The following is a 16,980-nucleotide window of genomic DNA, read 5'->3' as shown; positions in this document are numbered from 1 at the left end:
CTTTTTCCATAGTTTTCCACAGCGAAATTGGGCAGTTTTCCATTTTCCTTACTTCAAAGCATTTTCGAGAACAGTATTCGCCATCGGGGAGTGCCAACACAGCGAATTCTTCACGAAATTCAAATATGAGTGCAAGGGTAGGCGGGAGCCGTCGCGGTGTGACCGGTCAACGGCAGGGCGAAAAAGAAAAAAGGAAGAGGAAGTGAAACAGAAATGAAAAAAAAAATGAACGTGAATTACCAATAAAAAATCACGCGAAAAATAACAAAACAGACCAGAGCTGTTTAGCTACGCGGTGACAAAGCCTCGCCTACTTATCAGCGGTGCAACAGTACATCCTGATAACGCTCCCCCCAAAGCTCCCGATCAGGGTATCAACTCCCCCGCCCCCGTAAAGAAAGAGTTTTGCACCCGGAAAAGAACAGTTACACACAACAAAATTGCCAACAAAAAGAAACGTGCAAAGCGCAATACAATGGAGAAGAGTAAGTGCGGTAATCTAAGCGCCAAACGGGTAATTAAGACCCGATTAGTGGATTCCATTCAAATTGAATTGTATGCGCATAAATGCAAATCACAACTCGCGCGCGGGTTATTCACCCCTAATCAAGCACCTTACAGCATAGATCAACAATCTGACCCGCGTTTGTTTATCATTCCAATATCCATTGTATAAAGTCCGCGTTGAATTTTCAATCAAAAACGACCGAAACCAGCATAATTTCTATCTTCAATATGTTGGGCCGCCTCCTGGCCCCCCATCATCCGCCCTCGCTCTTGGCGCTCTTGCTCTCCTTTCGTTTCTCTCGTTCGTTACTGACCTTGATTCCTATTGGATTTTACACATCGCGCGATGCCCGTGACGTACGTGTGGTATGATTCGTGTTATTGTGTGTGGGAGTGTGTGTGGGAGTGTGTGTGTCAGTGTGTTTGTGTGTGTGGGGGAGCATATCTCCGAGTGGGCCAGCCAGCCGGCTTCAATTACCTAATAATAACTGTATTCATTGGGGCTGATGAAGTGATAAAAACGATGAATAAAATCTTTATGCGGCTTGCATCCTCAAAAAAATCACAATAAATGACTGGAAAAGATAAACTGTACAATCTTTTTTTATTCTGAAATAAAATTTTGATTATTCCTCTTCCAATAATCTAATAGTCTTTTTCCTATCGCCCTCCCAAAATAAACAAAAAATTAAAAGCACCTGGATTGCCATGGAAACTAAGAAATCGAACCGAATCTTTATCAGCTGATGGGCCCATCGGAATCAGGCGTCTCACACGCGACCGACTTTCGGTTCTATTATTACTTTTGAGCAGATATCAGTAGACGTCCTCTGGCCACGCGCCAAACATGAATAATTCGCCCAGAACCAAAAACTAAACACAAAAATTTCCGCGCCAAGTGATAAGATGCCGGGGGGAAACATTCGAGACACTTGAAAAAAAATACTAAGGTAGGGCAGCCGGCCGGCCGACCGACTGTTACTATTAAGTATTAATCATGATCGGTCGCCAAGGCCAATGCCAAAATCGGAAGATTTTTTTAAAAAACTGCTATCAGATTAAAGTCGCGTCGGGAATTTCTTTAATGACTTTTAAAAAACCTCTGCTGATGTCGGGAGCAACAAAAAAATGAAAACAAATCAACGGGATTCGCGTGTTCGGTTCGTGGCATCCGAGCAGAATTTGTTATTAATTTGATTCAAAGTGCAATCAATAGAGATTATCAATTTTCGTGTCATTTCGCTCTCGGTCGTTTATAGCAAACCCTAATCAGCATCAGCAGCGAACCTACGCCAGCAAATTGAGAAATTAAAGTTGTTGTTGTTTCCAGTAGAGTGCATTACCGTCAGCGGATGGGTCATCTTACAGATTGCATCCATATGTACTCCATAACAACAACAAAAACATCAACAAAATAAGTTGCGACGACCTTGACATTGAAAAAGCTCCCACGGCGGCAGAGATGCGGCAGTTAAGAGAAAACACAGAGGAAAGAGAGTGGGAGGACAGATCCAATTGGTTGCCAACAGCTGATCGGCATCGATTTATCGCTGTTATCGGAAGTGCAAACCGTTAACAGTTGTTAACCACAAATTGCCCTTATTCCACAGTGGGACATTGCTAAGTGGGACTTTTTGAGAAGCTTTTATTGTCCAGGTTGGGGTTTTTTTTAATTTCCCTAATTTAAACCAGACTTTCCTGGCCTGTAAAATGGGGTTAAAATTGTATTTATCTCTTGATTGATCATCTTAAATGCCTCTCCCCGTCTTAAATGTTCAAGTTCATATTATTGAGGCTCAATTGTATCATATCTGTGCACTCAGCACCTGTAAAAACAACAACAAAAATTGGCTTGTCGACCCGCGAGACCCGCCGGCGATTAGCATACGAGCGCAACAACCTGTACAGTGTACACGCACAATATCATACACAGAAACATACACACTAGTATGTATATAGTTGATATTGATAGTGACGACGCGATGTCGGCGTTGAAGTCGAAGCCGCCGCTCTGCCAGCCAGCGGCCCAACGTCCAGGCATCGATAGTGCTTTCTGGGCCGAGCATGGCCCAGTTGAGTTTCAAGCGTCGGTCACTGCAGTAGCTGTTCGTGCGGAACCTGTTGCGCGCCCCACCGTCTAGGAAGTGGAATCCGATCCGACCTCGTCTCACCAGAGATCCAACACACTAGACACAGGCACACTAAAAATACATTTTTGGCCAGGCCGGCCAGTGAGTAAACTTTCCGCCGTACTTTCGGCTATTATTGAGTAATAATACGAACCTGATGCCAGGCAGACATAAGTGCTGGTTCTTATCAAAAGATTGGCCATATAAAAACATACGATTCCACTCAAGAAGTGTTTATAGAGCGATTAAGTGTCCGGAACCAGCCACCGCCACCTGGCTGGCAGCGGATCATATTCTTGTGAAGATCTCCGGGTAATTGAAATCCTAGATCTTTCACGGGGAGTTCCGTGTAAGGCAGGTGCTTAGTTATATAATAGTCCGGGTCTAATTCACCTTTACGTGCCTTTCAAAGCTGGCACACTTACATATTGTAATGGCAAAATCATTGACCTCTTCTACTGGCAAAGCCAATTTGCATTTCCACATACCAACTTGGGATTTATTTTTTTCTCTTTTTTTTTTGTAGTTTTTGTTTTTCATTTTTGTGTTTCCCCGACGTCTTTTGCGTTTTGTTTTAAATTTTTAAACGCTGCACATTGTACCCCCAATAACCAAAAAATCATTTTCGTATTTTCAAGTTTTATCATCACCCTTCCAAAGGGTGTTATTAGAGGGCTGGGATCCGCTGATCATTAGTGGAATCTTTGCCTTTTGGCCTGGGAACTCAGATTTCCCAGTGCTACTGGGCGGGTTAACATCCATTACGCCACCATTTTTAAAATATTGATTATATATTCAGGTGTTCTAATCTCAGTTCTTAAACCCTGTCACCTTGGCAGTAAGACATTTAGAAATTTATTTCATAGATATATGTAGATAGAGTATTGCTTATTCGTTCTTCTGACTCCCTATCCACTACCTCATTGACCTGGCCACGGTTTCATTTGGTGAATTTTCGGTTTCTTAATTGTATCTGGCCAACTAGTTTATGCATAGATTAGCATTTTGAGTTTGTTTTGTTTCGCCGCTTTGGCCCAAAAACCGTGGCAAGGTTTTTGAACTTGAAAAGTGTCCAAATCGAGATGCTGCGACATACATATTAATGCACAGAGACGACACTTTCACTCTCCACCAGACACTCTATAGACACACAGATTATCTAATCCGCTATTTGAATTTAAACCGATTTAAAGCAGCATATATAGCAGGATATAGCCGATGTTGATCACACTATTAGGCACTCTGGCCGCTTTTCTCGCATTCCTATTGACATTGATCTTTGGCCGCGGCCAGAAAAGACTCAAGCCAGTGGAAGTTCAATCTCCAGTGGCAGCCACATCGACCCTCACCTCAGCAACAACATCTAAAGGGAGCAACAACAACAGTCCCAACAATCGTAAGAATCTCACAACTTTGTTAATCGCGAAACACTTGAAACTTTTGAAGGGCAAACAAATCGCACATCTCGCTGATAACACAACTAATTATATTAAGCTCTTGACTCGATTATACATTTTCAACATGACTAATGTTATGATTTGATAATCTATGATTCCAGACAACTCCAGCGTGATTGCAGCTACAGCAACAACAACAACAACTGCTACCAATAATCCTGCAGGAGCAACTACAGCTGCGGGGGAGAAGAGGACTTTTCCAAAGTCCTGCATAAAGAAAGTCAAGTTCTCTAGCGAGAGTCTCAAGTCCGACGTAGAGGAGTTGTGCGAGCAGTTGAAGGAGAACGCTCTGAACGATCGGAGCAACGACAATATCCGTATCACCTGCCATCAGAACAACAACAACAGCATAAGCAACAAGAACAAAAACCAAACCAGCATCGACAACAACAACACTGACAAGATGAGCGAAACAAACGAATCAAATGAAACGCAAACCCAATCCGCGGAGGGTGAGCGACCCAGCTTTTTGGTTAGTCATCCGAAAGTTTCTTCTTGTACCATTTTTCCCAACTAATCATTTTTATTATTTCTTTGCCAGGTGGGCGATGAGATTGACGAGAAGGCCGCTGAGGCGGGTGAGGCCTGCGACGAGTTCCCCCAAAAGATGCAAAGCGATATCCGGCAAAATGGCGATATTTCGGAACGACGCAAGCGGCTAAGGTGAGCGAGTCTACCAGGATGAAGTTTTGTCCCAGGGAACAATAGAAAAAGGGTCTCTAAAGGTTTCAGAGTAATTAAGACTAGTACACTTACAAGAATTTATCAAAAATCGGGAATAGAAATAGGGTTTCATAATTATATTAGTTTTTTATTTATTTTTTATTATAATAAGATTAGCTTTTTGTAAAAAGTTTAGATCATTTAGTTAAATACCTGTTTTATCTATTTCCGCCAAATAATTTTCTCTCAGTGTATCGAGCAAAACAAAAAACAGGTGACTACGTCACCGACAAAAGCCGCCAAACATATCGCGTGAGTTTAGGGAAAAGAGACAAAGAACCTTTTAAGCGTCGTGTGTGCGAATGAGAGGTGGTTAAAACTTTGCGAGAACTTTTTTTGCTCTGCCATGGGGGAGAAATGAAGAGAAAGATATGGGGGGAGAGAGTGGGTGAGAGTGACCGGCCAGGCCATGTGGGCACGCCGCATTTTGTTTTCATTCACAAACACTCTTTTAAACTCGTTTTGCCAGCGCTTTTTCTCTCTCTCTCTCTCTCTCTCTCTCTGACCCTCTCGCCGGATTCTCTGTCGCTCCGGCCCATGTGGCGTATGAGCAATGGTGGCCAATACCGCCGCCGTGTTGGCCCGCTCCACGCGCGGTTTAGTTCCCAGGCAATCGTTGGCTCCGTCGGTCCGCATTCCGCTAACAGAAACCCGAAATCCAAAAAATTCCCAAGCAAATAAGTTGCCTAAATAAGTTTCTCGCGTGTGTGGACATCGTTCGACATTGATTTTTGTTGTTGTTGTTGTGGTTTGTTGTTGGTTTTGGGCGGTGAAAGTGGTGCAGTGTTGTGGCATTAAAATATTTTATGTGCGGTTATTAGTCACACTTGCATAATTGCGAGGAGGAGAAGCCACCCATATCAGTCCCAACCCCACCCCAGCTCCACGAAGATCCGTCCCGATCCGATTCCAATAAGTTGACTTTGCACCTTGGATGCTATTGGCCCTCGTGGAGCTAATTAGAATGTTAAAGCGTCGCGCCAGCAAGCGTTTCGTACTTGTTGAGTCCGGTGAGGAGCCGCAGGTGTCAGCGGGCGGCGGCGACAATGCCACGGGATCATCAGTATCCGCGTCGGGTTCGGGTGGCACGGGCCCTGTAATACCCCATTTTGTGGCCGTGGATTGCGGCCAAAACGATTCCCACAACAACAATAATGTCGAGATGAGTGCCAGCATCACCAATCATAATAGCACCACCACCAACACCACCACCACCAGCAACAACAACAACAACAACCAGTCATCAGCATCGCTACTCGGCGTCCCCGTGGTGGGAACCCTGAAGTAAATCGCATGATACTTTCTGTTTTTTTTTATTCTGTAATTTTTAATTCAAAAGGCTTGTGCTTGAGTTGGCTTAATTGCAGTGGCAAGATTCGTTGACAATTTGTAAACAAAAGAGAATTATTCGCAAGACACATTTTTGTGCGATTTATCCAAACCGGTTTAATTGAATCTTCATGCCATGTGTCGGCTCCTCCCCTTTCCTTTACACCTGCCTTGGCGCGCCAAGATCTGTGTACACTGCTTAACATGGTTAAGGTTTTTTGGGGATAACTAATATCTATTATATCTATTAACCCCCTAACTTTAATCTCCTTCAGGCCAAGCATGTCCCGCGGCACTGGCTTGGGCCAGGACCGGAATCAGGATCGAGACTTTCACATCGGCACCACCGAGGAGTTTGTGAAACGATTCGGCGGCACCCGCGTCATCAACCGTGTCCTGATCGCCAACAACGGCATTGCGGCCGTCAAGTGCATGCGTTCCATCCGCCGCTGGTCCTACGAGATGTTCAAGAACGAGCGAGCCGTCCGCTTCGTGGTGATGGTCACTCCCGAGGATCTGAAGGCCAATGCGGAGTATATTAAGATGGCTGATCACTATGTTCCCGTGCCCGGAGGATCCAACAACAACAACTATGCCAATGTTGAGCTCATTGTGGACATTGCACTTCGCACTCAAGTACAGGTGAGTCCGAGGCGATTCTGGAATCTGGGGGCCACCGCCATAGAAGTGGCCAGTGGGAGGTCGTACGACTGGGTTTCGTCTATTTGGTTTGGTTGGTTCCACCTTAACCGCATCGTACGATTCGTATTGACACTGTCAATCCGGCGAAGTCAAACGATCGTACCCGGCATACCGATAAAGAGAGGCCCCATTTGGCAGACTACGACTGTGTCAGCCCCACACTGTCCAACAAAATGTGTCTAAAGGTATGCCTCTTATCTATCCGACACTTTAAACGATATATTACAAATATCTAAGGTTTGTTTTGTTTGGCACTTTAACAATTCTAACGATTGTACGTGCCAACTGTCTCAACCATAAACAAATCGGTTAAAAAGTTGAAACTTGAGATCTACAATGTTGATTCCAAGTTACTATTTCATGTTTATTTTCATAGAACTTACTTTTTAACTGTTGACTTTTAGAATTCAGTGTAATTGAAGTGCAATAATTGTAAATCACAGATGCAGATCTCACCAGAGTGCCTCTTATATAGACAGGTTTACTATTTTTTTTCAAAACAAACTTCACCTGTAATCTCTACCCTTCGTCGTTCGAGTGCCCAAGTGTTGGGATAGATTTGAATGCATTTTGAAGAACCTGAAAAAAAACATACCTGAGAACGGAATTTCACCTGGCACTGTTTACTTTCCATTAGTCGCAGCAGGGCACTCGAGGTTAATTAGCAAACGCGACGACACCTTGTTGCACAGTGTGAATTATCTATTTTGTTTTGCCAACCGCCGTACAATACTTCCATCGAACAGTCCCCTGACGTCACAATTGATTTTTTTACCGACCAATAAAGCCTCATAATTTCCGCACTCCCACTTCCACTTCCACCTCCACCTCGAGTCCACATTTGGGCGTCCCTGGGTGTTGGCTTATTGAATCTATTATAGAACTGATTATAGAGCAGAACCCTTGCTGATAATTACAGGCTGTGTGGGCCGGCTGGGGTCATGCCTCTGAGAATCCCAAGCTGCCGGAGCTGTTGCACAAGGAGGGTCTGGTCTTTCTCGGTCCGCCCGAACGCGCCATGTGGGCGCTTGGCGATAAAGTGGCCTCCTCGATTGTGGCACAAACGGCCGACATTCCGACCCTGCCCTGGTCCGGTTCCGAGCTGAAGGCCCAGTACAGCGGCAAGAAGATCAAGATTTCCAGCGAACTCTTTGCCCGCGGCTGTGTGACCAATGTGGAGCAGGGTCTGGCCGCAGTCAACAAGATTGGTAAGTGGTTTCACCAAAAGATTCACAGATAAATTACTTTCGAATGAAACTAAACAGTACTCCACCTTCTTCAGGCTTCCCTGTGATGATCAAGGCCTCGGAAGGCGGCGGCGGCAAAGGCATTCGTCGAGTGGACACGGCCGAGGAGTTCCCCGCCCTTTTCCGTCAGGTGCAGGCCGAGGTTCCCGGCTCACCCATTTTCGTGATGAAGCTGGCCAGGGGAGCCCGCCATTTGGAGGTGCAGCTCCTGGCCGATCAGTACGGCAACGCCATCAGTCTGTTTGGTCGTGACTGCTCCATTCAGCGTCGCCACCAGAAGATCATTGAAGAAGCCCCCGCCATTGTGGCCCAGCCGGAGGTGTTCGAGGACATGGAGAAGGCCGCCGTGCGTCTGGCCAAGATGGTCGGCTATGTGAGCGCTGGAACTGTGGAATACCTGTACGATCCCGAAGGACGCTACTTCTTCCTGGAGTTGAACCCCCGTCTGCAGGTGGAGCATCCCTGTACAGAAATGGTGGCTGATGTGAATCTCCCGGCTTGCCAGCTGCAGATTGGAATGGGCATTCCCCTGTACCGGCTGAAAGATATTCGTCTGCTCTACGGAGAATCGCCCTGGGGCGCTTCCGTCATCGACTTTGAGAATCCGCCAAACAAACCTCGTCCTTCTGGCCACGTTATCGCCGCTCGAATTACCTCGGAGAACCCCGACGAAGGCTTCAAGCCCAGTTCGGGTACCGTGCAGGAACTGAACTTCCGTTCCAGCAAAAATGTGTGGGGCTACTTCAGTGTGGCCGCAAGCGGTGGCCTGCATGAGTTCGCCGACTCCCAGTTCGGTCATTGCTTCTCCTGGGGCGAGAACCGTCAGCAGGCGCGCGAGAATCTGGTCATCGCCCTGAAGGAGCTGTCCATTCGCGGTGACTTCCGCACAACCGTGGAGTACCTGATCACCTTGCTGGAGACTAACCGCTTCTTGGACAATAGTATCGACACCGCTTGGCTGGATGCTCTGATCGCGGAGAGAGTGCAGTCCGAGAAGCCGGACATCCTGTTGGGCGTCATGTGCGGCTCCCTGCACATTGCCGATCGGCACATCACCGAGAGCTTTTCAAGCTTCCAAACCTCTCTGGAGAAGGGTCAGATTCAGGCGGCCAACACGCTGACCAACGTCGTGGACGTGGAACTGATCAACGACGGCATCCGGTACAAGGTTCAGGCCGCCAAGAGCGGCGCCAACTCCTACTTCCTGCTGATGAACGGATCGTTCAAGGAGATCGAAGTGCATCGCCTCTCCGACGGTGGTCTTCTCATTTCCTTCGAAGGCGCCAGCTACACCACCTACATGAAGGAGGAGGTCGACCGCTACCGCATCGTAATCGGTAACCAGACTTGTGTCTTTGAGAAGGAGAACGATCCCTCGCTGCTTCGCAGCCCCTCGGCCGGAAAACTGATCAACTTGATTGTCGAGGACGGTGCCCACGTGAGCAAGGGCCAGGCCTTCGCCGAAATCGAGGTGATGAAGATGGTGATGACCCTTACCTCTCAGGAGGCAGGTACGGTGACATTCGTCCGAAGACCAGGAGCAGTGCTAGACGCTGGATCTCTACTTGGTCACTTGGAACTGGATGATCCTTCGCTGGTAACCAAGGCGCAGCCCTGCAAGGGCCAGTTCCCTCAACCAGAGAACGCCCCGGTCCCGGAGAAGCTAAATCGAGTCCACAACACATACAAGAGCATCTTGGAGAACACCCTGGCCGGTTACTGCCTTCCTGAACCGTTCAACGCCCAGCGCCTGCGCGACATCATTGAGAAGTTCATGCAGAGCTTGAGGGATCCCTCGCTGCCCCTGCTGGAGCTTCAGGAAGTGATTGCTTCCATATCGGGACGCATTCCCATCTCTGTGGAGAAGAAGATCCGCAAGCTGATGACCCTCTACGAGCGCAACATAACCAGTGTTCTGGCCCAATTTCCCTCCCAGCAGATCGCCAGCGTCATCGACAGCCATGCCGCCACTCTGCAGAAGCGTTCGGACAGGGACGTCTTCTTCCTGACCACTCAGAGCATTGTGCAGCTGGTTCAGCGCTACCGCAATGGAATCCGTGGTCGCATGAAGGCCGCCGTCCACGAGCTGCTCCGCCAGTACTACGACGTGGAGTCGCAGTTCCAGCACGGTCACTACGACAAGTGCGTGGGATTGGTGCGCGAGCACAACAAGGACGACATGCAGACGGTGGTCAACACCATCTTCTCGCACTCGCAGGTGGCCAAGAAGAACCTGCTGGTCACCCTGCTCATTGACCACCTCTGGGCCAACGAGCCGGGCCTGACCGACGAGCTGGCCAACACTCTGAGTGAGCTGACGTCCCTGAACCGAGCGGAACACTCCCGGGTAGCTCTGCGCTCCCGCCAGGTGCTCATCGCCGCCCACCAGCCGGCCTATGAACTGCGCCACAACCAGATGGAGTCGATCTTCTTGTCGGCCGTGGACATGTACGGCCACGATTTCCATCCCGAGAATCTGCAGCGTCTGATCCTGTCGGAGACCTCGATCTTTGACATTCTGCACGACTTCTTCTACCACTCGAATCGGGCAGTTTGCAATGCCGCCCTGGAGGTTTACGTGAGGAGGGCTTACACCTCCTACGAGCTGACTTGCCTGCAGCACTTGGAGCTCTCCGGCGGCCTGCCGCTGGTACACTTCCAGTTCCTACTCCCCACTGCCCACCCCAACAGGCTCTTCTCGCGAATGTCCTCCCCGGAAGGATTGGATCAAGCGGCGGCCGAGACTCTGGGCAGCTCCTTCGTGAGAACTGGAGCCATAGCCGCCTTCGACTCCTTCGAGCACTTTGAGATGTACTCGGACGAGATCCTGGATCTGCTGGAGGACTTCGTGTCGCCGGCCATGGTCAACGCCAAAGTTCTGGAGGCTGTGGAGGCAGCAGATTCCATCTCGGACAGCCGACACAGCACTTCCATCAATGTTTCGCTCTCTGACCCAGTGACCAGAGCCAATGCCGCCGAAGAGGCCAAGTCCACGGAACCAATCCACATTGTCAGCGTGGCCGTCAGAGAGACGGGCGAGCTTGATGACCTGCAGATGGCCCAAATCTTCGGAAACTACTGCCAGGAGCACAACGAGGAGCTGTTCCAGCGACGTATACGCCGGATCACGTTTGCTGCTCTGAAGAAACGCCAGTTCCCCAAGTTCTTCACGTACCGCGCAAGGGACAAGTTCGAGGAGGATCGCATCTATAGGCATTTGGAACCCGCATCCGCGTTCCACCTGGAGCTGAACCGCATGAAAACTTACGACCTGGAGGCACTGCCGACGGCCAACCAGAAGATGCACTTGTATCTTGGCAAGGCTAAGGTATCGAAGGGCCAGGAAGTCACCGATTACCGCTTCTTCATCCGCTCCATTATCCGTCACTCCGACCTGATCACCAAGGAAGCCTCGTTCGAGTACCTCCAGAACGAGGGTGAACGCGTGCTCTTGGAAGCCATGGACGAGCTGGAGGTGGCGTTCTCCCACCCGCATGCCAAGCGCACCGACTGCAACCACATCTTCCTCAACTTCGTACCCACCGTCATTATGGATCCAGCCAAGATCGAGGAGTCCGTCACCAAGATGATCATGCGCTACGGACCGCGTCTCTGGAAGTTGCGCGTCCTGCAAGCGGAGCTTAAGATGGTTATTCGCCAGTCGCCGCAGTCCCCCACACAGGCTGTGCGACTCTGCATCGCCAACGATTCCGGATACTTCCTGGACATCTCCATGTACACGGAGCAAACCGAACCGGAGACAGGAATCGTAAGAGAGACTCGTGGTTTCAATAACTTAGTCTGTTATATTGACAAAATTCTTCCTTATAGATCAAGTTCAAGGCCTATGGCGAGAAGCAGGGATCCTTGCACGGACATCCCATCTCCACGCCATATATGACCAAGGACTTCCTGCAGCAGAAGCGTTTCCAGGCTCAATCGAATGGCACCACGTACGTCTATGACGTTCCGGACATGTTCCGCCAGATGACTGAGCGACACTGGAAGGAATTCTCCAAGGCCCGTCCCACGGTCGACATCCGTATTCCGGATAAGATTTTGATCGAGTGCAAAGAGCTGGTCCTTGAGGGCGACAGCCTCGTGGAGATGCAGCGACTGCCAGGAGAAAACAATGTGAGTTTTTCTTTTAAGATTTTCAAGAGAGAAAAATAATAATTTCTATTATATTTTATTGCAGTGTGGTATGGTGGCTTGGCGCATAGTGCTAGCTACTCCGGAGTATCCCAATGGTCGCGAGATCATTGTGATAGCCAACGACTTGACCTACTTGATCGGTTCCTTTGGAATCAAGGAAGATGTGCTCTTCGCCAAGGCTTCCCAGTTGGCTCGCGAACGTAAAGTGCCTAGGGTAAGTTCCATTTCATCTTCAAGGTTTTGAAATATTTGAAAACTTATCCTGAAATCCTTTCTAGATCTACATCTCCGTGAACAGCGGTGCCCGCATTGGTCTTGCTGAGGAGGTGAAAGCCATGTTCAAGATCGCATGGGAGGATCCCGAGGAGCCGGACAAGGGCTTCAAGTACCTCTACCTAACCACCGAGGACTACGCCAAGGTGGCCAACCTGAACTCCGTGCGCGCCATCCTGATCGAGGACGAGGGCGAGCAGCGCTACAAGATTACCGACATCATTGGCAAGGATGATGGCCTTGGCGTGGAGAATCTGCGCTATGCCGGTCTGATTGCCGGCGAGACGTCCCAAGCCTACGAAGAGATTGTTACCATTGCCATGGTCACGTGCCGTACCATCGGTATCGGGTCGTACGTGGTGCGTCTGGGACAGCGTGTGATCCAGATCGACAACTCGCATATTATACTCACGGGCTACGCTGCTCTTAACAAGGTGAGATTGGACATTAAATCCGTATATTATCCTACAGTGTCTAAACTTAGACATTATTGCATCCCATATATTCGCCCACAATTTAGAGATACATTGTATCTCAAAAATAGATCTCACTCGCAAAGAAACTATAAATGTTTGTTTATGTGCAGAATATACTTGGAAAATATTTTCGCTTTGTAGATATATGTACGTAAGTGCTAATGGATTCCCAATATTTTCAGCTGCTCGGCCGCAAGGTGTACGCCTCCAACAATCAGCTCGGTGGCACCCAGATTATGTTCAACAACGGTGTGACCCACAAGACCGAGGCCATCGACCTGGACGGAGTGTACACCATCCTCGACTGGCTCTCTTACATTCCCGCCTACATCGGCTGCGACCTGCCCATCATCCTGCCCAGCGATCGTATCGATCGGCCCGTGGACTTCATGCCCACCAAGTCGCCGTACGATCCCCGCTGGATGCTTGCCGGCCGTGTTAACCCGGTGAATGCCAACGACTGGGAGAACGGATTCTTCGATCGGGACTCGTGGAGCGAAATCATGGCGCCGTGGGCCAAGACAGTGGTCACCGGTCGCGCCCGTCTGGGCGGAGTTCCCGTGGGTGTGATTGCCGTGGAGACCCGCACTGTGGAGGTCGAAATGCCCGCCGATCCTGCTAATCTGGACTCGGAAGCCAAGACACTGCAGCAGGCTGGTCAGGTGTGGTACCCGGATTCCTCGTACAAGACGGCCCAGGCCATCAAGGACTTTGGTCGTGAGGAACTGCCACTGATTGTTTTCGCGAACTGGCGTGGCTTCTCCGGCGGCATGAAGGACATGTACGAGCAGATTGTCAAGTTCGGTGCTTACATCGTTGACGGTCTGCGGGAGTACAAGAAGCCCGTGCTCATCTACCTGCCACCTAATGCAGAGTTGCGTGGAGGAGCCTGGGCCGTGCTGGACTCGTTGATCAACCCGCGCTACATGGAGACCTACGCCGATCCGGAGGCCCGAGGAGGTGTCTTGGAACCGGAGGGCATTGTCGAGATCAAGTACAAGGAGAAGGATCTGGTCAAGACGATACACCGCCTGGACGCCACCACGATTGGGGTAGGTTCTTTTAATTTTTTTATATTTCTTCTCCAATAATTAATAATTAATTAAAATTATAATTAAAATTTTAGCTGAAGAAGGAGTTTGACGAGGCGGTAGCATCGGGAGATAAGGTCAAGGCTGCCCAGGTCGATGAGAAGATTAAGGCTCGCATCGCGGTATTGATGCACGTCTACCACACGGTGGCCGTCCACTTTGCCGACCTGCACGACACTCCGGAGCGCATGCTGGAGAAGGAGTGCATCAGTGAGATTGTGGCGTGGCGTGACTCGCGCCGTTGGCTATACTGGCGCCTGCGCCGTGTCCTCTTGGAGGACGCTTACATTAAGAAGATATTGCGGGCGCAGGACAACCTGTCCGTGGGCCAGGCGAAGCAGATGCTGCGACGCTGGCTGGTCGAAGAGAAGGGAGCCTCTGAGGTAAGGCTGATAAATGATTAAAAACTGCCAAGATTATTGATTCAAAATTTCTCAATTTTTAGTCGTATCTGTGGGACAAGAACGAAGAGATGGTGGCCTGGTACGAGGAGCAGAGCAATGCCGAATCCATTGTTTCCCGCAACGTGAATTCCGTGAGAAGGGATGCCATTATTTCGACCATTTCCAAAATGCTCGAGGTAAGTCTTAAGAAATGTTCAATCCTCTTAGAAATATCATTAACCTTTTGTGTTTCATCCGGCAGGACTGTCCTGACGTAGCGCTGGACGCTGTGGTGGGTCTTTGCCAAGGTCTGACGCCCGTGAATCGTGGCGTGGTCGTACGCACACTGGCGCAGATGCAGCTGAACGAGGAGAGCTCATCTGGCAACCAGGGATGATTCTACGCTAGGTTTTAGGTTCTTTAAGTCGTCACCCTTTCTGTTCACTATCACACCTTCCCCCACTCCCGCCCCTTCCATTTTGACACATTTCTCAGACCGCCTGGCGCCTGTAAAAATGCGCAAAAGTGCAGCATAATGTGCATTTCGTTTAGTTGAATTTGTTTAACGTAATTAGTTTAAATCTAGTTATGTATGTTGGCCGATTGGAGTTTAAGGCATGGGTAGGTTGTTGCCCACGTGGCCCCAATAATCTAGTTGTATCGTGTACATATTTGAGTATGTATATCCCCCCCCTTGAATACAAACCATTCCATTAGTTGTCTAAGAACTAAAGTCCTTTGTACACAGAGCTTTTTGAATTATACGAGTTACTGAAAATATACACATATATATGGTATCATAAAATATTTCAAAACTTGCTGAAGGGCAAAATGTATTTCATTTCGTTTTGGTTGTTCCACAGGATCGATAATGTACATAATTTCATTTATTTTTAATAATTTTTTAAATGAAATCTATCGCTTGACGAGGGTGAGGGTGTGAAGGAGAGTGGCCAGTAATGAGAGATGGGAGCGCCGGGTTCAGTTCAGGTTATCTAGCCAATCTGGTTCGGCGACACTTATCTTCTCTATGATGGAATTCACTTGATAGCAGAGCGACTGGATCTGCTTGTCCCACTGCGGCAGCAGTTCTCGGTTTTCGAAGTGCACGATTCCCGATATCTGGTCTATGTGGCCGTTCATGCGGCCTTCGGTTATCATCTGAGAGGCGATTTTCTCCGCCTTCACTGCAGGAATGTCCAACAGGGCGCCCAGCTCCTCGAATGTGATGTTATTATACAGCTTACTCGCCGACAGCAGATTGTGCTCGAAGACCGCCCGGTCCAGAATCGAAGAGCCGTCGGAAGTGGCCGCCTTCTGGTGTTCCTGCAGCAGAGCCTCGAATTCTTGCAATTCAGAGCGCCGAATAATGCGCTCCAGATACATTTTCTCTAAAATTCCGTAAGCTGGCAGGTGCTGGCAGCGTTCGTCCTTAAACAGAGTGGCCAGCATGCGCGAGCGCTGCTGCCCGGCGGAGGCGAGCACGGTGCAGATGAGAGCCTTCTTTAAAGCCGTCATACGTTCTCCCTGGTCCACGATCTTGCGGTAGGAAAGCTCGTTGTAGCGCTGGGCGGCTTCGATGAACTTGCGCCGGTAGTCGAGGACCCGTGCGTAACAGACTTTGTAAAGGACCTGAGGAAGAGAATAATTATGACGAATTCTTTTAATAGTATCAATGGGCATACCTGGAGCTCTTCTGAATTTGTCTCGGCCTGCAGCAGGGAGGCACGGTTGATGAAGAGCTCGGCCTGCACGGAGTCGTTATCCTCCAGGTAAAGTCGGGCAATTTTGAGGTAGGTGCCGAGCTTACACTCAACTGAGTACTGCTTTTGGCCAGTCTCCAATGGTATCCCCACCAACACCGTGGCCGCATCACGCCACTGTTGATTACGCTCATAGATGTTGGCCAAATGGAACCGGATACCAGCCACCTGCTCCTCGAACGATATGACGCGGGGGTGAACCTTCTCCAAAGTGAAATGGGAGAGCTCTTTAGATAGATCATCGGGCAGCTTGCTCAATTCGACACCCACGTCGTTGAGGATCTGGCGCGAGATGACCAGGCTGACGTGCTCGTTGACAATGGCCTCAACAAAGAGCCGGAGGCCGTCGACTAACTCCTGACCGGAGTTCGTGAGCACTGTCTTCAGCAGCTGCCGGTACTTGTCCGCCTGGTCCTTGTGCGTTCCAGTAAAATTGATTAGGCCCATCAGCTGGTTGCGCAGTATCGCCGTGGAAATGCCCATCTTGGATTTGCAGTGCAAAGTTTTCGGTAGATTTCAAGATATTATATTTGCAATTTATTTCGCACTTGCTAAGAACAATAACTAGAGGTGGAGATTCATCGATGGTGATACCGATATTTTCATAGGTGTCTAGCGGGTTCCAAGCTAGATCAGTATTGTAAAAATATTTTTATACGCACACTATTATTTTATATTGTAGGTTGTAAATAATAGAAAGGTTTTCAAAAAAGGTTGATGTAAAATACTTTACTTTTATTTCACA

General features: G+C 48.9%; 2 protein-coding genes across 5 annotated transcripts; one reads left to right on the top strand and one right to left on the bottom strand.

Annotated features, from left to right (window-relative positions):
- Positions 1-249: 249 nt before the first annotated feature.
- On the top strand, positions 250-15,279 carry LOC6494087 (acetyl-CoA carboxylase). 4 transcript variants are annotated; one of them, XM_001960969.4, is made up of 14 exons: positions 2,564-2,738; positions 3,833-4,032; positions 4,195-4,565; positions 4,635-4,756; positions 6,421-6,787; positions 7,767-8,055; positions 8,130-11,863; positions 11,926-12,228; positions 12,293-12,463; positions 12,528-12,956; positions 13,181-14,050; positions 14,125-14,472; positions 14,535-14,669; positions 14,735-15,279. In XM_001960969.4, exons 2-14 carry the CDS (start codon positions 3,855-3,857, stop codon positions 14,867-14,869), a joined length of 7,452 nt encoding a protein of 2,483 aa, XP_001961005.2. In that variant the 5' UTR covers positions 2,564-2,738; positions 3,833-3,854; the 3' UTR covers positions 14,870-15,279. The 4 variants fall into 4 exon arrangements, with proteins under 4 accessions (XP_014762634.1, XP_001961005.2, XP_032305947.1 ...); XM_014907148.3 differs by lacking the exons at positions 2,564-2,738; positions 3,833-4,032 and adding an exon at positions 250-485; XM_032450056.2 differs by lacking the exon at positions 2,564-2,738 and having other exon boundaries at positions 3,373-4,032.
- Positions 15,265-16,914, bottom strand: LOC6496490 (COP9 signalosome complex subunit 4). Its single transcript, XM_001960968.4, has 2 exons — positions 16,158-16,914; positions 15,265-16,104 (listed from the first exon to the last, which is right to left on the bottom strand). The coding sequence occupies exons 1-2, from the start codon at positions 16,716-16,718 to the stop codon at positions 15,454-15,456; spliced, it is 1,212 nt and encodes a 403-aa protein (XP_001961004.1). The 5' UTR covers positions 16,719-16,914; the 3' UTR covers positions 15,265-15,453.
- Positions 16,915-16,980: the final 66 nt, after the last annotated feature.

Source organism: Drosophila ananassae, chromosome 3L (assembly GCF_017639315.1).
Source record: "Drosophila ananassae strain 14024-0371.13 chromosome 3L, ASM1763931v2, whole genome shotgun sequence".
Classification (NCBI taxonomy): domain Eukaryota; kingdom Metazoa; phylum Arthropoda; class Insecta; order Diptera; family Drosophilidae; genus Drosophila; species Drosophila ananassae.
This window is presented reverse-complemented; position numbering and strand designations above follow the sequence as displayed.

Bases quoted from the DNA above. Each gene is read 5' to 3' on its own strand.
- LOC6494087 (XM_001960969.4), top strand. From the start codon at position 3,855: ATGTTGATCACACTATTAGGCACTCTGGCCGCTTTTCTCGCATTCCTA. The intron at 14,051-14,124 runs GTAGGTTCTTTT...TTAAAATTTTAG, and splicing joins TGGACGCCACCACGATTGGG to CTGAAGAAGGAGTTTGACGA. The intron at 14,473-14,534 runs GTAAGGCTGATA...CTCAATTTTTAG, and splicing joins AAGAGAAGGGAGCCTCTGAG to TCGTATCTGTGGGACAAGAA.
- LOC6496490 (XM_001960968.4), bottom strand. From the start codon at position 16,718: ATGGGCATTTCCACGGCGATACTGCGCAACCAGCTGATGGGCCTAATC. The intron at 16,105-16,157 runs GTATGCCCATTG...TCTCTTCCTCAG, and splicing joins CAAATTCAGAAGAGCTCCAG to GTCCTTTACAAAGTCTGTTA.